General features: G+C 39.5%; 1 protein-coding gene across 1 annotated transcript; it reads left to right on the forward strand.

The window, feature by feature from the left end:
- Positions 1–11458: 11458 nt before the first annotated feature.
- LOC138898461 (uncharacterized) lies at positions 11459–12355 on the forward strand. The gene is made up of 2 exons (XM_070184530.1): positions 11459–11752; positions 11891–12355. The coding sequence occupies exons 1-2, from the start codon at positions 11459–11461 to the stop codon at positions 12353–12355; spliced, it is 759 nt and encodes a 252-aa protein (XP_070040631.1).
- The last annotated feature ends 8459 nt before the right edge of the window (positions 12356–20814 follow it).

A 20814-nucleotide genomic window follows, 5' to 3' on the forward strand; every position in this document is an offset into this window, starting at 1 on the left:
TCAGCCTCTTCCTATATATGATAAATTAGCACTAGGCTTGATAACTACCTATCCTATTAACATAAGGTTGATACTTTCATCCATCATGAATCCTAATGTCTGTTTGTCTTGTTAGCTTAAGGTTGACATATTATTTATCTGCTATGAGTTCTTAGAAACTTGGGGTGCATGTTAGTGTCATCTTTTTAAATCTCATGATCAACTAAGTAGGTTTTCCAAATTATGCAAGGATTTCCTATTAGAATCTTCATAGGAAGATTGTATTCCACCTTTTTCATGTGTATGATTCTACTTGGGCTGTCTTATGCAATTCTTTGAGTTAGTTCTGTTTTGAAACAATGTTTGTAGTGGTTTGGTGGTACCTTATCTTGCTCTTGTTAATCTTGTTTTTCTGGAATTACTTGCCCGCATGTGTTTTTGGTGCATGTCAACTTAGCATGGCCCTGTATATTGGCTGAAACTGCAATTCTTTTAGTTGTAAAAATTAAGCGTTTAAATTACTCTGATGCGTAGTTCTATTGCCTGTATGACTAATCTGGTATCCATTAGCTTAATTATTAGGATTGTTTGGGCCTGGTATATTAGGCCTGCCTTTAGTATTTGAGGGGTCTGGAGCACACTGTCTGCACCTGGAGTTTGGGCCCGCTGTCTGCATGAAGTTCGAAGCATATTTGAAAGCCCAAATATGTTATTGGGTTGTTCTTTATTTGTATTTGAGCTTGTAATCATTCAATGTGGCCTGTAATAATTTGTATAACAAATGATGGCGAGGTTAATGAAAGGAGGGGCTGGGGCATTCTAATATTTGCATGAAAGGGTAGAAACATGCCTATAGGGTCTCTGTGTTATATTTGCTATTTCGTTCAGCATGCCTTGTTTGTCGTTCCTTTTGGTCATTGCACATTAATAGAAAGCATGCTATAGTATGTATAACATATGCTTTGTTAACCTAGATACCATGTCTATAAGACTTCAAATAATCAATTGGTCAATTGCTTCTCTTACATTAATGTATTGCCATCTAGATATCATGACTATAGGATTCTAATCTTTAATCGACTATTTCCGTTGTTTTCATTACGCTGCCCCACCTAGATGATATGTCTATAAAGTGTTATAAAATCAAGCCTAATTATCAATTGTTAGAAATCTTGCCTATAGGATGTTATTGTATGCATAAGAACATTGTTTATGAGATCAACGTTGTTAGTACTAGACTCTCAAAGCTGTCTCACTGCCTAATTGTGTAACTGTTAGAAACTATGCCTATAGGACTTGCGATGTTTTAACCTGCCTATGCGCTGATTATATAATACTGTAATCCAGAATCACCTAGAAACCATGCCTATAGGACTTTAAATTTTGATTCTGAAATTATATATTGCCTGAATTGCCCCGCGTGCATTTGTTTATGTGAGGAGGCTAACTTGAGCCTTTAATTATCTTTACGTAAAGTCCTATCTGTTTTGAATGTCGCCTAGTTTTATCATTTTGAGCAACCTAAGATGAGTCCAGAACCGCCTAATTGTAGGTCCAAAGCCTCCTGGACCATAGTTATGGGAAACGTAGTGCATGCATAGGGTACGATTTAGAATTGAATTAGAGCGCCTTTAAGTAACAACCCCAACATAGTAATTGGGTAGAAGGAGATGATAGTATGTGCTCGCTGAATAATATGAGCAACTCCTACCTTAAGGAAGTTGCGAAATATTATTTATGTTGCGTAGGGTGATCCTTTAGGCTTAAAAAAATTTAGGACTCCCCTTTCTTTATGTACTTGTTATTTACACTTAGTCATTTTACATAGATTAATATGGTTGTATCCTTGTAGTCATTAAGATTTGTACCGATTCTCATATGTTATAATAAGACTCTTCGACTTATAAATTCCCCTTTATTTATTTGATCACCTAGCCTAATTACATAATCTACATAGTTTAAAGTTCGGTCGGGACCCACAGTTGTGGACCTTGAAGAGTGCCTAACACATTCTCTTTGAGGTAATTTGAGCCCTTAACCGATCTTTGGTGGCGTTGACTAGTCAAGCAGAGTCATTTGCAAATAGGTGCCCTAACACACCTTAAAATCGTTAGGTGGCTACTCTTCTCTTTTAATACCTCCTTTAAAAGAGTTGTCATACGTCGAGACCCGCTTTCGCGAGAAAACGGGGTGCGACAGCATTGCGACTCTGCTGGGGACATACTTAGGCTCTCACCATAATGAACTTGACTAATATGGATTACTTTTCTTATTTGTTTTAAAATACTATGACATGCACATCCCTTTTCTTATTCACCTTTATTTGTTTTAAACTGCTACAACATGCACATCCCTTTTCTTATTCACCTTTATCTGATTTAAATTGCTATGACATACGCATCCATTTTCTTATTCACCTTTATTTGTTTTAAATTGCTATGACATGCGCATCCCTTCCCTTCTTATCCTTTATTCGCTATGACATGTGTGACCTCTCTCCATCTCCTTAATCTTGTCTAAGACTGCTATATTATGACTCTCCCATCCCAATTTCCCTACCTGCTTCATTATGTTCTCGCATATTTTCATGAGCTAAACCGACTTCTCTCTTTTGTCTTTCCTTTCTTTTCTCTTCTTTTCATGTTCGTCTTTACTATGTTATTTATTGCTTTTTCATACTTTTATTATGCAAATATTTGGCAATGTGCTATTATTCTTTGCATACTACATGCTCCACATCATACTCCACTCGTGCTTATCATCAACATAGCGACACTTGATGAGTGTCCGCGCTTTCCTGAAAATCACCCCTTTTTAATCGGAAAGGCTTATTTGCGGTAGACTAGTCGATCAGTGGTGCAGCCGATGGTCCCGTGCCTTTTCCTCTCAAGTTGTCCACTTAGGAGTACCAATCTAGACCCTTCTAGAAATCTCACTACAATTTGAAATGTACATGCATCATGCTAAACCTAGTACGGGTTAAAGCATTATTAACGCAACAACCCGCTTAGATAAACCTTATCCAAAGTCCAATGGGATTTCCATAATCCCAAAGGACACTATCATGTTAGTGCATTACTTGGAGAAAATGTGCCAACATGTTGATCATTATTGCGTAAGTAGTCGAATCTGGAAGGGGAAATGGCTAACTCTTATTTGTTTGCAGAAAATGAAGCACGAAATCCCCAGGTTCGGTATGGTCCAGAATATCCCGCCTTTGCTATTTGATTGGTGGAAATACCTTGCGCCTTGTGCCAAGAATCATGTGATGAGAGTACTTGGTGACCTGCCATCTTTGTTGAACATTCAACCAAATAGGGAATTGATCGAGGCCGCTACCATATTTTGGGATGAGAAACGAGCTATTTTTCGGTTCGAAAATATAGAAATGACTCCTCTCCTAGAAGAAATAAGGGGTTTAGCCAAGTTACCATGGGATAGTCCGGGACTGCTAGTACCAGAAAATCGCACTCCCCGTGATTTTCTGAAAATGTTGGGTTTTAAGAAGAATGATGAACTGCTTTGTCTGAAGAAATCATACATACCTTTTGAGTTTCTTTACGAGCGCTATGGGCATATCAAGTCATATCATCTTCATTATGATGAACTAGCTATTACTTCTTTGGGATAGGTGCATCGCCGGGTTTATGTTTTCATTGTCTGCTTTCTGGGGTTGTTGATCTTTCCAATGAAAGGAGGAATGATTCATAGTCGCTTAGTCATGGTCGCCAGGACCTTAATGGATGGTATCGAAAGACAAACCTATACTATAATTCCAATTATCTTAGCTGAGATGTACTGTGCTCTATATCGGTGCAAGTGTGGGTTTGGCCACTTTGAGGGTTGCAATCTATTACTACAAATCTGGCTGCTAGAACACTTTCAGAGGGGTGAGTATTGTTAACAGCTTCTGCGAAGGCCACTAAATGACTACATGGCCAACCATCACCCAAATAAATGACGTTTATTCCAAATAAGTTTGCAAAGCCTAGAAATGGTGTAAGTTAGGTGTGTTTTTTCAGCAATCTGACAGGCGAGCAAGTGCATTGGATGTTTGAATAGTTTCCTAGTAGTGAGTTCATCATCAGATCAAAAGGAACTACTCACTTGGTACTGATCGGGTTGTGAGGTATCTAACCTTACGCTCCTATAAGGGTAATGAGACAAGCTGGAAGAAAACAAGTCATACCTCAGGTTTCCAACATGGTCCAGTACAAGGCAGATTTCAAGGGAGATGTCATCCTATTCAAGTTCGAAGCGCAACATATGTGGAAACAAAAGATCATTGTGGAAGGAGAAACTATTGAGCCAGACAAGTATCACGCCGGTCATATGTACTACTATCTATCATGGCTGGAAGACGACGTAGCCGGGGACGTTAAACCAGGAGTCAACCTGAAGGATAAGATCATAGATAAAGTGGCCGAGGCACAAGTGAAGTACAAGAGGTTACGCAAAAGGGTGTTCGAGTCCGAAGCTAAATATATGGAGCAGCACAAAGTGAACATGAAGGCTATAAGGTAATGGAAGAAGATTGACACTAAGTCAACGGAAATATTGGAATACCTGGAACGAGGACTAATGGAGCTAGAAGGGAAGATGAGAAAGAGACTTTCGGATTGTCAAGGCATGGACGACGATGAAGGAGGAAAGTTGGCAAAAGCTTACTTATTGCTGGATATGCGCGATTTGGGAAACATGATTGATAGGGTCAAGAGAGACAAGCACGGAGAAGGTCCTTCAGGGACCAAGTAGATTAGGAGATGATATTCTTTTTTGCTTTCTAGCTTAGATTAGATTTTGATGTAATAAGGCTAAATGCCATTAGTAACTTTATTTTATTATTGTCGATTTAGTAAAAGATTGTTTTGGCTTTTTTTGCATTAATGAAATGAAGCAAACGTGGACACCAATTTTCTCCAAGTATATGTGTCGCTTAGGCCTACCTCAGGCACAATGAGGTCCTCAAATTAGGACGCGAATTATTGCATAACTTTGTGAAACATGTTTAAATATTGCGAATACTCTTTCATTTCACCTTACTGACTTGGTTACCTTTGGCTTTTCTTTCTTTCTGATTATTCCCATTCCCAAAGGTTGTTTCGTGCATATTGGCATCATCAACATATCACACTAGATCCAGAGGTCCTCCACCTAGTGACCCAAAAAGCAAAAGCAAGGGCAAAGGGAAAATGGATGATTTAACTGGTATCCGTAAAGACAATGTTGTTGTGGCAGAAAATGTGGAAACTTCCGAAGGTAGAAGTACTCTGGGGTAGAATGAGTTGGTCTTACATTTGGAGCAGAAAATTTTGGAACTACAGGGCGAGCTTGAGCAGGTCCGAAATTTGGCAAACCTTTCCCTTACTCTCACTGTTCCTGACATCAACCAGCAAAACCCGACTACCCAGAACCAAACACCACCACAAAACACACAAAATCTGAACCCACCACCCATGGCTCTAAATCCTCCCGTACCACACCAGTATCATAATCCCGCACCTCCATAGAACTTTAACCCACCACCAGTGCAAACCCCTCAACAACATCACCATCATCAAACTCAATACCCCCAAACCACTACATATCACACTCCCCAAAATGCACCACAACCTACTCCCGATCCCCAAAACTCGACCAACAATCACCCATGTACCCAAGTTCCTGGAACTTATCAAAGCAATCCTATATATGTGGAAACCTTACCCCATACCCCGCAGCAAACCCTATATATACCCGAACCAACTGAGAAGGACCTGCTCATTAGAAACATGGCGGAGGAACACAAGAAGCTCACATGGAGAGTCCAGAGTGTTGAAGGTGGGAAAGGCATTGAAGGTCTAAACTATGAGGACTTGTTCATTCAGCCGGATGTGGAACTGCCAGAGGGTTACAAACCTCCAAGTTCGAAATGTTCGATAATACTGGTGATCCAAAGGTACATCTGAGAACCTATTGTGACAAGCTTGTAGAAGTGGGAAAAAATGAATAAATCCACATGAAACAGTTCATGATCACCCATGTACCCAAGTTCCTGGAACTTATCAAAGCAATCCTATATATGTGGAAACCTTACCCCATACCCCGCAGCAAACCCTATATATACCCGAACCAACTGAGAAAGACCTGCTCATTAGAAACATGGCGGAGGAACAAAAGAAGCTCACATGGAGAGTCCAGAGTATTGAAGTTGGGAAAGGCGTTGAAGGTCTAAACTATGAGGACTTGTTCATTCAGCCGGATGTGGAACTGCCAGAGGGTTACAAACCTCCAAGTTCAAAATGTTCGATGGCACTGGTGATCCAAAGGTGCATCTGAGAACCTATTGTGACAAGCTTGTAGCAGTGGGCAAAAATGAATAAATCCACATGAAACTGTTCATGTGAAGCCTTACAAGAGATGCTTTGTCTTGGTATATCAGTCAAAACCCAAAGAAGTGGGCTAATTGGATAAGTATGGCATCAGATTTCATGAACCGATTCAGGTTCAACACGGAAAATGCGCCAAACATTTTTTACATTTAAAACCTCAAGAAAAAGCCGACAGAAACCTTCCGCGAGTATGCTACTCATTGGAGATCGGAGGCCGCAAAGGTAAGGCCAGCACTTAAAGAACAAATGAACAAGTTCTTTGTTAGAGCACAAGATCCGCAATATTATGAACGATTGATGGTCATCAAAAATCATAAGTTCTCAGACATCATCAAGTTAGGGGAAAGAATAGAATAAGGAATAAAGAGTGGGATGGTAATGTAACACCCCGAAAATTTTTGAAGTACTTAAGTATAAAGCCCGGTAGAATTTTCAAAGAAAATAATGTTTCATGGTGCCGGACTAGGCTTACGTGTTTGGGGATTGTAGAAATTCTTCGCGACGAGCTTGCTCGCCGCGGCTCGGACTTTTTGGGTTGAACAATGCACCAAAAAGTAAAGGAAAAATTTTGGCGAAAAAGTGCATTTCTACGGTCCATTATGCGACCGCAGAACCACTCTACGGACCGCATAATAGCCGCAGAGTGAGGCAGTTAATTGGGTTAGTTGGAAGCAACTATGCAGTCGACTATGCAACCGCATAACTGTTATGCGGTGCATTATGCGATCGCATAATAGTTATGCGAACCGCATAGTGATCGCATACACAAACAGTTCTTTTGGCTATTTTGTAACCAAATACCTTGTTCCGGAGCTCTATTTTTGGATTTTTAAAACTCGACCCTATTTTGTTAAATACACTCTTTGGGCCATTTTTGAGACATAATCTGATATTTTAGAGTGTGAGAGAGTGCCCTAGAGTGAGAAGGTGTTCTTCAATATTTTTTCTTCAATTCTTGCTCAAGTTTTGGAAGATTAAGAAGGGAAGCTCACTAGGTCTTCATCATAGAGGTAAGATTCTACACCTTAAACCCCAATTTCAAAATTTTCTGAAAATGGATAACTAACAAGATAATTTTTGGGCATGAGAGTTGTTTATTTTACATGCATATATTATCAAAAGGTGTAGGAAGATTGTTGAGCTAAAAATGGTAAATATTGGGTTGTGGGATGATGAAATTCTCCATAAAAGGACCTTGGAACCTTAATGCACACCTAGTGTTTGATAAAATGCTCAAATGAGCTAGAACCATGCTCATCTTCCTAATTTTGATTCAATTTGTTATATTTCTACAATAGATTGAAGTTGTTAAGAATTTCAGAACATTTAGAGTGTAAGGAAGCTCAAGTGAGGTATGTTGGCTAAACTCTTCTCTTAGAATTGAATCCCACGATATTCATGTAAATTATGTAAGTCCCGAGTGATTCATTATGAGACTGGCTATTCCAAGTAAGATTGGGTTGAAAGATATATATATTCAACAAGCATCCTAAATGCTTTATTCATGTTATGTTACCAATTGAGGATGTGTTAAAATACGGGTTGTGCATTAATAATGTTTCGACTTTAAGTCAAGTTCAAATGAAGGCTATTATGCCAAATTTTGTGAAATATCTCTATGTGCCTTTGACTCTAAATTGCTCACATGTGTACTACACATGTTGATTTGAGTTGTATTTGTTGTTGATGATGATAATGATATTTGAAATTGATAAGGTGAGCATGAAATATTGAATATGGCTAACGTGCCAAGAATGATCCTATAAATATGGCCATTAGTGCCAATTAAATGAAAAGATGTGAAAGTAATATGAAATGCGATGATTGATATAAAAAGGTTGATGTCCCAAATAAGACAGCCTAGCCGATCGGGTCGTGATCGGACACCATGCCGCACATATGGTGGTGATTGTGCTGAAAATTGTAATTGAAATTGTGATTGTGGTCAATGTCCCTAATAGATAGCCTAGCTGATCAGGTCGTGATCGGACTCCGTTTTAAAGACGGTGGTATTGATATTGAGAGAAATTGTGGTTGATGTCTCTACTGAGATAGCCTAGCCGATCGGGTCGTGATCGGACTCCGTGCTAAGAGTGCGGTGGTACTGGTTTTGTGAATAATGGTACTGGTTTTGTGAATAATGGTATTGTGAATATTGGTATTGGTATGGTGAATAATGGTACTGGTATTGTGGACAATGGTATCGATACTAAAAATCTCCCAATGTGAGATATGGAAATTAATTTGAACACTGTCTTGATCCTAAATTGAGGTTTGATGTTGATTAAGGCTTTCATTGATATTATGATAATCTTATTTGTATTATTTGTCATTCTATTGAGAGGGTGTTTAGTTATACATACTATTGCTATTCGACGGTACTAACGTCCCTTTTTTCGGGGGCGCTGCATCTTTAAATAGATGCATGTGGTTCCACAGTAGGAGATATTGATCAGTGATAGCAGTACACCTTCTTCCCAGGTGACTTGGTGATCCCCACTTCATCCCGGGGTCATGTATTTTTTGTACTTTGTGTATTCGGTTTGAGGTATAGCCGAGGCCTTGTTGCCGGCATTATCATTGTACTCTTCTTTATCTATAGAGGCTCCGTAGACATTGTGTGGGTTGTGTATTGGTGCTGGGAAAGACAAACTATGCTATGTTGTGGTTGTATTACTTGTCCATTTGAGACTTTAAAAATGATGAAACTTATGGTAAGAAATTGGTAATTGCAGACATGACCACTTTATTGTTTAATTAAGGAAAACATATATTCTCTTTATTCATGAATGAGTTTGGGTAGAAGGAATCTAATAGGCTTGCTCGATCGGGTTCACTCGGTTGAGCGCCGGTCGCGCTCCTCGGTTTTGGGGCGTGACAGGTAACTAATTTCGAGGCACTACAAGCCACGAATAAAGCTTTGCAATCAGGAGGTATTTCAAAGAAGAAAGAAGTGGGTGCCGTGATGGTAGCCCATGGCCTTAAGTCTCCCCTCACATACCAAACACCTCCACCCGCATATCAACCCTCATCCCCAAAATACCAATACCCCGCCACCACCTACCATACCTACAACACTCAACCTGCATATTACCATTCACCTCCACCCGCCCGCCAAAACTACCCAAAACTACGTCCAAATTTCGACCGCAGTCCTCCTAGACAATACACCCCAATTGCTGAACCTATATCCCAACTGTATGAGAGACTGAAGGCCGCTGGTTACGTCACTCCTATTCCTGCTGTTGTTGTGGAAAATCCTTCCCAATGGGTCAACCCCAACAAAACATGTGCTTATCATTCAGGCATGAATGGTCATACCATTGAGGAATGTCGCACGTTGAAAGACAAGATTCAGACGTTGATCGACACTAAGGTTATACAAGCAAAGAAAGTTGCACCGAACGTCCGCAACAACCCTCTCCCGGATCACAAAGGTGAGGGAGTGAACGTGATAGAAACTGACGAGGAGTGGGATCAGGAAGGGTCCATTGGACTCATTCGAGAGGGAGACACTCCTAAAACATCTCCGGTTACCCTCACACTAGTTGTGGTACAAACCCAGGCGCCATTTGAAGTTGAGGTAGATACACCTTTCACTATAATGGTAGCTCCCACACCTTCTTACGTGCCTGATTCCGTCCCATAGGATTATGTTGTGGAAGCAAGAAGAAAGGGAAAAGCTAAAATGGAAGAAGCAGGTGTCGCACAAGGTATGACTGGAACTGGCAGAGTTTACACACCTGGGAATATGGGAGGAACAAGCAAGGAAGCTGCATGTAAACCGCCTGTTGTTGAGACCGACAATGACGATCTTTGGAGGAAGATATAAGCAAGAGAATACTCTGTTGTTGACCACCTGAACAGAGGAGTATGAGGACATCTTCGCATGGTCCTACGACAATATGACGGGTTTAAGCACATCCATAGTAGCTCACAAGCTACCCATCAATCCAATGTATCCACCAGTAAAGCAGAAGCTCAGAAAGTTCAAGCCGGATATGAGTTTGACGATAAAAGAGGAGGTCACCAAGCAGATCAAAGCTAAGGTTCTCTATGTGGTCGAATACCCGACCTGGTTAGCCAACATTGTGCCAGTTCCAAAGAAAGATGAGAAATTTAGAGTATGTGTCGATTACCGAGATTTGAATAGAGCAAGTCCTAAGGATGATTTCCCGCTGCCCAACATACATATACTGATTGACAACTATGGCAAGCATGAACTCCAATCCTTTGTCGACTGTTTTCAGGATACCATTAGATTTGGATGGATGAAGAAGACACCGAAAAGACCGCCTTTATCACACCGTGGGGAATATATTGTTATAAAATGATGCCGTTTGGTTTGAATAATGCTTGGGCCACCTACATGAGGGCCATGGTGACTATCTTCCACGACATGATACACATGGAAATAGAAGTGTACATGGATGATGTTATCATCAAATCTAAAAGGAGTTCAAATCACATAGCAGACTTGAAGAAAATTTTCGACCGGCTTCAAAAATACAATTTGAGTTGAGTCTTGCAAAATGTGCCTTCGGAGTCCCTGCTGGAAAGTTGTTAGGTTTCATCGTCAGCCGCCGAGGTATTGAGTTAGACCTGTCAAAAATCAAAGCCATCCAAGATTTGCTGCCACCAAAGAATAAGAAAGATGTGATGGGTTTTCTAGGGCGCCTCAATTATATCAGCAATTTTATAGCACAATCAACGGTGATATGTGAGCCAATCTTCAAAACGCTGAGGAAAAATGTTGCAACAAGTTGGACTGAAGGATGCCAGAAAGCCTTCCACAAAATCAAGGAGTATTTATCTAAACCACTCGTGTTGGTCCCACCAGAACCAAGAAGACCCTGTTGCTTTATCTGTCTGTGTTAGATAGGGCCTTTGGTTGCGTTCTAGGACAACATGACTAAACTGGAATGAAGGAGCATGCGATATATTATCTGAGCAAGAGGTTCACACCTTACGAAGCTCGTTACTCTTTGTTGGAACGCACTTATTGCGCTTTGACATGGATAGCCCAGAAGTTGAGACACTATTTCTATGTGTATACTACATATCTCATATCAAGGATGGATCCGCTAAAATACATTTTTTAGAAACCCATGCCTACGGGTAAGTTAGCAAAATGGCAGATATTGCTGAGTGAGTTCGACACCGTCTATGTAATTCAGAAGGCAGTCAAAGGGCAAGCATTGACAGATTATTTGGCAGAAATTCCCATAGACGGAGAATACAAATCATTAAAAATGTATTTTCCCGACGAGGAGGTATCGTTTGTAGGAGAAGATATTTCCAAGGCGTACGAGGGTTGGAGGATGTTCTTCGACGGAGCAGCAAACTTCAAAGGAGTGGGTATCAAAGTTGTCTTAGTGTTAGAAATCGATCAACACTACCCGGTATCCGCAAAACTCAGGTTCCCATGCACCAACAATATGGTAGAATACGAGGCCTGCATCTTGGGACTCAGGTTGGCCGTCGACATGAACATTTAGGAGTTCCTGGTAATCGAAGATTCTGATTTATTGGTACACCAGGTACTAGGAAAGTGGGCTACTAAGAATACCAAAATACTGCCATACTTGCATTGTGTACAGGAGCTGATCAAGAGGTTCACAAAGATGGAATTCAAACATGTTCCAAGGATTCAGAATAAGTTCGCAGATGCGTTAGCCACTTTGTCTTCCGTGATACAACACCCAGACAAGAATTTTATTGATCCTATACCAATAGGAATTCATAAGCAGCCAACTTATTGTGCACATGTTGAAGAAGAGATTGACGGAAATTCGTGGTTCCACGACATCAAGGAATACTTGGAAAAGGGAGAATATCCAGAGCACGCTACACACACTCAGAAGCGCACACTTCAAAGATTGGCAAACCACTTCTTTCAAAGAGGAGGAATTTTGTATAGAAAAAATCCCGACCTGGGATTACTGCGATGTGTCGATACCAATGAGGCATCTAGATTTCTCGAGGAAATACATGCCGGAACTTGAGGACCTCACATGAATGGTTTCATTCTGGCCAAGAAGATATTAAGAGCAGGGTATTTCTGGATGACTATGGAAACAGTTTGCATCAAATATGTTCAAAGGTGTCACCAATGCCAGATACATGGTGATATGATAAGAGTGTCGCCCAAAAAACTCAATGCAATGAGTTCGACCTGGCCTTTTTCTGCTTGGGGCATGGATGTCATCAGGCCAATCGAACTCGCTGCTTCAAACAGACATAGGTTCATTCTGGTGGCTATAGACTACTTCACAAAATGGGTTGAAGCTGCATCCTATAAGGCTGTAACTAAGAAAGTCGTAGCAGATTTTGTACGAGACCGCATTTTTTGTCGATTTGGAGTACTTGAATCAATCATTACTGACAATGCCGCAAATCTCAATAGTGACTTGATGAAAGTTATGTGTGAAACATTCAAGATCAAGTATCAAAACTCTACAGCATACATGCCGCAAATGAATGAAGTCGTAGAGGCCGCCAACATGAATATCAAGAAGATATTAAGACAAATGGTGGATAACTACAAGCAATGGCATGAAAAGCTACCATTTTCTTTACTCGGGTATCGAACCATAGTTCGTACATCAACTGGGGCAACTCCCTACCTACTGGTTTACGGTACTGAAGTCGTTATTCTCGCAGAAGTGGAGATCCCTTCCTTAAGAATCATACAGGAAGTCGAGCTCAGCGATGCAGAATGGGTACGGAACCGGTATGAACAACTAGCTCTCATTGATGGAAAAAGAATGAATGCAGTGTGTCACAGTTAACTCTACTAGAATAGAATGGAAAGAGCTTTCAATAAAAAGGTTAGGTCAAGGCAATTCACACCGGGGCAATTGGTACTAAAACAGATCTTCCCACATTAGGATGAAGCAAAAGGGAAATTCTCACCCAACTGGCAAGACCCTTACATGGTTCACCGAGTATTAACAGGAGGAGCATTTATACTTGCAGAAATGGATGGAGAGATTTGGCCAAAACCCGTCAATTCGGACGCAATCAAAAGATACTATGTTTAAGACTATGTTTGCACTTTCTATTTGATGTAACTGAACTACGCTTGACCTAATTCCCGTTTAAGAGGGGATACGTAGGCAGCCCTCTAGGTCGGTCACATCATAATAAAATCTTCATTCCCCCCCACTATGGTCAGAAACTGGGGCAGAATTTTGAGGAGGGTCCTTAAAATTCTGAATCAAGGAGGTTGTAATGTCTCAAAAGTGTGTCACAGTCATTAATTCAACAAATTATTCGCCCTCATGCATTATCACATATTTTGAACAACTACATTTTTATAAACAATTTATTAAATGCATGTTTTTCGAAAATTTTATTTTTATAGCAGCCAGATGTTACTCGGGGTGACTCAAGAAGGACCTCCAGACAAGAGCAAAGGCAAAGAAAAGAATCGAGAGAACGAACCAACCTCCCCCCACAAAACTCGCGATTTTTCTTTGGATGCAGGCACAATGAACATAATAGGAATGTCCGAAAATACATACACACAGCAAGATCACTATCTTCACACTGACAAAAGTCGCCAAATGCAAACACATCAAGCTAAGAAATGCTTCATCCTTTCGCGTTTAGTCATTGCTTTTCTTGCATAGGGCTAAACATTGCCCTCATCATTGCATAAGGCTAAGCAATGCCTTCCTTTGCATGAGACTAAACATTGTGTCTACTCCTTGCATAGGGCTAAACACTGCCCTCACCTTGCATAAGGCTAAGCACTGCCTCCGCTATTGCATAAGGCTAAGCACTGCCTTCCTTTGCATGAGACTAAACATTGCCTCTACTCCTTATATAGGGCTAAACACTGCCCTCACCTTGCACGAGACTAAGCACGGACTCCATTCCTTGCATAAGGCTAAACAGTGTCCTCACATTGCATGAGACTAAGCATCGTCTCCATTCCTTGCATAAGGTTAAACACTGCCCTCACCTTGCATGAGACTAAGCACTGTTTCCATTCCTTGCATGAGACTAAGTATTGTCACTACTCCTTGCATAGGTCTAAACACTGCTCTCACCTTGCATGAGATTAAGCACTGTCTTCATTCCTTGCATAAGGATAAGAACTACCTTTACTTGCATGAGACTAAGCATTGTCACTACTCCTTGCATAGGTCTAAACACTGCTCTCACCTTGCATGAGATTAAGCATTGTCTTCATTCCTTGCATAAGGCTAAGCACTACTTTTACTTGCATGAGACTAAGCACCGCCTCCATTCTCTGCATAAGGCTAAGCACTTCCTCCATACTGCATAAGCATAATCACTGCCTCACCATTGTATAAGTCTAAGCACCACCTTTCCTTGCAAGAGATTAAGCATTGTCTCCACTCTTTGCATCGGGTTAAAACATTGCCCTCATCCCGTACGAGACTAAGCCTTGTCTCATCTCATTCTCGCATATGACTGAGCATCACCTGTTTCCTTTATCAAGTGATCAATATTAACACATACTTGCATTTCATGGGCTGAAAACATCGCCACATTGTCTGAAGGCGTCATATTCCAAAGGCACCATCCTCAGAGCCTGAAAAAACCATGCCATGGCCTGAGGATCTCTCGAAATTGCATATCATTATTCAAAGGCGTCATAGTCCGGAGGAATCATCATCATGGCCCTAGGACACCATTCCATGGCATGCGAATCCCTTATCATACAATTCATGGCCTAGGACGTCATGGTCTAAGGACATCATCCTCGTCGTCCAAAGACAACTCTCATGGTCTGAAGGGAATTTGCATCATGTTTAAATTACGCAATAACCCCATATATTCACGTGCATCGTGTTTTAAGTTTTACAGGTAACTAGGTAGGTAACCGTTCTACAAACAGGAGTAATTCTCGCTCCTGTTTCGGTTCACAACATTCACATCCTTTAACTATCTCAAACCTAACCGACAATCAACAATTGTTTACTCTTTGTCCCGTAATTGCCCAAATATTTACCTCAAATATTTGCAACGTTTAAATTCGCATTCATAGCTCCACATGAAATTATCCGTTACTTACGACACTGTCCTACCCAAAAGATCTTTTTTTCGAAACACACAACTACTCTTATTACAACTCCATCGGTTTTGTTCGCCGTTGGATCTAGAACTACACACGACCTGATTCCCATAACACCAGGGATATGTAGGCAACTCAAGAACCAGGGTTTGACCCCCATTTTTTCCAAAAAACACATCATTCCTCACTCACTTCGGACAAAATTGGCCATCATTTTCTTTACCCGATAACTCTTTCATCATTCCCGGATAAAGAGTGGCAGCTGTTGATACCCAATTTTGCCCTCATATTTTTATAAATGTCATTCATGCACCATCATCAATTTACAAAGAGTCATACAAGTGTTTTCTATAATTTTCCATAATTTGTAAAGCTTTAAAATTAATTTTCTTGCATTTAAATTAATTGAATATTTATTAATCACCTTTTCAAATTATTTTGCGATGAATTAATCATCTAAATTTATTATTTGTATCCACATATAAGTCTCATAATATTTTTACCTCATTTTATATAGTTATATTTGTATTTTTAGGCTATTTATATAATTTTGCAATAATAGCCTATATGCTATGCATAATTACATTTTTTCACATTATTTGTGCCAAATAGCATCTTTATATTTTTATAATATTAAGCTATTATTTTGAAACACTTCACTACATAAATAATATTTTATTGTGTGTTAATTACTTTTTATAAATTATTTTTTGATAAATTGAGTGTATTTAAATTATGGCCTAACTTTAAAATGAATTTCAGACCAAAATAGGCAGCCCAGATACCCTAAAACCCTTGGTCCAATTCCCTCTGGCCCAGACCAAACGACCCTTTAGCAAACCCGATCGGTACCCGTTTAAATGACCCGCCCCGCTTCTCTTCTAATCTTGGCCGTTGATCTCAAATGATCAACGACCCACAACCAATCTCCCATTTTTAATTACCCGCCCCAACCCTAATCCTCACATTTCACTCTGCCCAGCCGCCCCTAAACGCTTCCCTCTCCTCCCACACTAAACCCTAGCCGCCTCACCGAAATCCTAGCTTGAACCCAAGAGAATATGGAGATCTTCCATATTTCCTTTCCTTTTTCTCTACTCACAACGTTTCTTTCCCGTTTTCTTGATATTACGCGTTTGGTACTGAGTTATTTATGGAAGCTCATCAACATGCGATCATTCGACTTTGATTCTGTATTATTGCCATATTCTTGACTTGATACATTCACTACCAGATTATATGGGTTTGATTTACCAAGATCCTCAGTCAATCTTTGATTTTCGTCGGACTAGGGTTTGAAATTTCATTTTTTTTCTTCTTTACCAGTTCTATTACTGATTGCATGTGATATTCTTTCCTTATTTTGTGATTGATTAATTGTTTTCCATGCTTACTTGTTCGATTTCCACCACTATATAACCCTTCCCCAATTTCCCTTATTGACAGAATTTAATCACCTTAAGAACTATTACTCTCTTACTCCTTCACTCTATATTGTTCTGAACTTTGGCTCTTGGCCGGCTTAAAGCCAAGGCCACCAAAATTCGACTAATTAACCTTTCTTGGTGCGAGCACTGCCCGGGGTTCATATAAAACCCTTGGGATCTCTGACGCACTAAAACTTTGGGTTCTACTGCTCTTTGTTGACGTTTGGAATACTGTTGAGATTGTTCTTCTTGTTTATCTGCTTATCAATTGATGACTGGTAAGTTCCTTGGCCTTCGCAATTTCATTCTCTTTCATTTGTGTTCATATTCTGTATACCCATGCCACTGAATTTTTGTGAATTAATATATTCCTATGCCATCTCTATTTGCAGACATATGGGCCCTGAGATTGTTTTGTGATTATGAACTTTTCTAGCATTTGAACTTACCTAAAATTCCCAACTCTAATATATGTCTATTACATGTGTTTAATATGAATAATTTGGCTCTCTTAAGCTCGTTTAGCCTAGTGTGTTTGCACATGAATGCTTATATATGATCCTGCATGAGTTTACTTCCCTGCCTTGTTCTAAACTCTTGTGATTAAACCATCATGCCCAGAATGTGTTCTAGTCCCTATGGAATCATTCATATGTAGCTTGTTATCTTCTTTAATGATCATGTAATTTTTTGATGTCACCACTACCTGAATCTCTAAAAAATAGCATGCCATGTTTCCTGTAATACCATTGTGTGATCTGCTCGACTCTATATTGTTAAGTGTTGCCCAGGTCTTTCTAGTGTCAATTTCAATGTTCAGCCTCTTCCTATATATGATCAATTAGCACTATGCTTGATAATTACCTATCCTATTAACTTAAGGTTGATACTTTCATCCATCATGAATCCTAATGTCTGTTTGTCTTGTAAGCTTAAGGTTGACATATTATTTACCTGCTATGAGTTCTTAGAGACTTGGGGTGCATGTTAGTGTCATCTTGTTAAATCTCATGATCAACTAAGTAGGTTTGCCAAATTATGCAAGGCTTTCCTGTTAGAATCTTCATAGGAAGATTTTATTCCACCTTTTTCATGTGTATGATTTTGCTTGGGCTGTCGTATGCATTCTTTGAGTTGGTTCTGTTTTGAAACAATATTTGCAGTGGTTTGGTGGTACTTTATATTGCCCTTGTTAATCTTGTTTTCCTGGAATTACTTGCCCGTATGTATTTTTGGTGCCTGTCAACTTAGCATGGCCCTGTATATGGGCTGAAACTGCATTTCTTTCAGTTGTGAAAATTAAGCTTTTAAATTACTCTGATGCGTAGTTCTATTGCCTGTATGGCTAATCTGGTATCCATTAGCTTAATTACTGAGATTGTTTGGGCTTGGTATATTGGGCCTAGCTTTTAGTATTTGAGGGGTCTGGAGCATACTGTCTGCACCTGGAGTTTGGCCCCGTTGTCCACATGAAGTTCTAAGCATATTTGAAGGCCCAGATGCGTTATTGGGTTGTTCTTTATTTGTATTTGAGCCTATAATCATTCAATGTGGTCTGTAATAATTTGTATAACAAATGATGGGGAGATTAATAAAAGGAGGGGCTGGGGCATTCTAATATTTGCATGAAAGGGTAGAAACATGCCTATAGGGTCTCTGTGTTATATTTGCTATTTCGTTCAACATGCCTTGTTTGTCGTTCCTTTTGGTACGTTGCACTAATAGAAAGCATGCTATAGGATGTATAACATATGCTTTGTTAACCTAGATACCATGTCTATAAGACTTCAAATAATCAATTGGTCAATTGCTTCTATTACATTAGTGTATTGCCATCTAGATATCATGACTATAGGATTCTAATCTTTAATCGACTATTTTCGTTGTTTTCATTACGCTTCCCACCTAGATGATATGTCTATAAAGTGTTATAAAATCAAGTCTAATTATCAATTGTTAGAAATCCTGCCTATAGGATGTTATTGCACGCATAAGAACAATGTTTATGAGATAAACGTTCTTAATACTAGACTCTCAAAGCTGTCTCACTGCCTAATTTTGTAACTGTTAGAAACCATGCCTATAGAACATTAACATCTGCCAAAGGAGCGTGATTATAAAATCAGCATTAGTAATCTGGTAACTCGTATCGCTTTATTGCCTCATCAACAATTAGAAATCATACCTATAGTACTTGTGATGTTTTAACCTGCCTATGCGTTGCTTATATAATACTGGAATGAAGAATCAACTTGAAACCATGCCTATAGGACTTTAAATTTTGATTCTAAAATTATATATTGCCTGAACTTCCCGCGTGCATTTGTTGTTTATATGTGGAGGCTAACTTGGGCCTTTAATTGTCTTTACGTGAAGTTTTATCTGTTTTGAATGTCACCTAGTTTTATCATTTTGAGCAACCTAAGCTGAGTCTAGAACCGCCTAATAGTAGGTCCAAAGCCTCTTGGACCATAGGTATAGGACGGGTAGTGCACGCATAGGGTACGATTTAGAATTGAATTAGAGCGTTTTTAAGTAACAACCTCAACATAGTAATTGGGTAGAAGGAGATGATAGTCTGTGCCCGCTGAATAATATGAGCAACCCCTACCTTAAGAGAGTTGCGACATATTATTTATGCTGCATAGAGTGATCCTTTAGGCTAAAAAAACTTAGGACCCCCCTTTCTTTATGTACTTGTTATTTACACTTAGTCATTTAACATAGATCAATGTGGTTGTATCCTTGTAGTCATTAAGATTTGTACCGATTCTCATGTGTTATAATAAGACTCTTCGACTTCTAAATTCCCCTTTATTTATTTGTTCACCTAGCCTAATTACATAATTCACATAGTTTAAAGTTCATCCGGGACCCACAGTTGTGGACCTCGAAGAGTGCTTAACACCTTCTCTTTGAGGTAATTTGAGCCCTTACCCGATCTTTGGTGGCGTTGACTAGTCAAACAGAGTTATTTTCAAATAGGTGCCCTAACGCACCTTAAAATCGTTAGGTGACGAGTCTTCTCTTTTAATACCTCCTTTAAAAGAGTTGTCACACATCAAGACCCGCTTTAGCAAGAAAACGGGGCGTGATAACGTTCATGAGTGTCACGACCCAAAATCCAACTAGTCGTGATGGCACCTAACCCAATCCGTTAGGTAAGCCAATTACCAACTATCTGATTCCAATGAAATTAATAAGGTAATTAATTAAAATAAAATATCTAAAACCAATACTTTTCCTCAAGAACTGGTATTACAAATCATGAGCTGCTAAGATTAGAGTATACAAAGCGAAAATGAAATAAATACATAGTCTGTTTGAATAATACATAAACAGAGCTTTTATAAATCTAAGGCTACCCTGAACAAGAGGCAGCTACAACAGGAATGCAGGTACATCTTCAAATCCCGCAACCATCGAGCACATCAACAACAACAGCCAATATCTGCACGAAATGTGCAGAAGTGTAGTATCAGTACAACCGACCCCATGTACTGAGTAAGTAACAAACCTAGCCGTAGGTTGAAAGTAGTGACGAGCTTCTACCAAGGTCAGGTCCACAACCAATAGTCCATAACAACATAAAGCAGATAACACCATAAGTAACTCAGAGATAAAATACTCAGTCAAATCATGATTTCAAAAATAATAGTTCTTCCTTTCAAATACATCAGTGAAAACCCAAATCGTTTGCCGAAGTTGCCAATAATGTGAATAGTTTGAAAACAATAAATTTCTCCCAAAATCTTTTCAATAATAAATAAGATATTTTATTTTTCCTTCCGGATAACCCGTGTAAAACAAATACATCACTATGCCCATCTGTCAAAAATGTGTGAGAAATCATGAATGATGTGATGTTGTACAGCATGAGGAAAATGCATCTCTATGCTTGTATGTCATGTGTGCATGCCAATACGATGCAACTCAGTGATAAAATCATAAACAGCCCCTCAGGCAGAACATCACTCATATGCAGCCC

This window comes from Nicotiana tomentosiformis, chromosome 9, assembly GCF_000390325.3.
Source record: "Nicotiana tomentosiformis chromosome 9, ASM39032v3, whole genome shotgun sequence".
Taxonomy (NCBI): Eukaryota; Viridiplantae; Streptophyta; class Magnoliopsida; order Solanales; family Solanaceae; genus Nicotiana; species Nicotiana tomentosiformis.

What these genes read in the sequence shown, in the direction of transcription:
- LOC138898461 (XM_070184530.1), top strand. Translation starts at nt 11,459, where the DNA reads ATGCCTACGGGTAAGTTAGCAAAATGGCAGATATTGCTGAGTGAGTTC. An exon ending in AAATCGATCAACACTACCCG is followed by an intron (nt 11,753 to 11,890) that starts GTATCCGCAAAA and finishes TTGGTACACCAG; the next exon opens with GTACTAGGAAAGTGGGCTAC.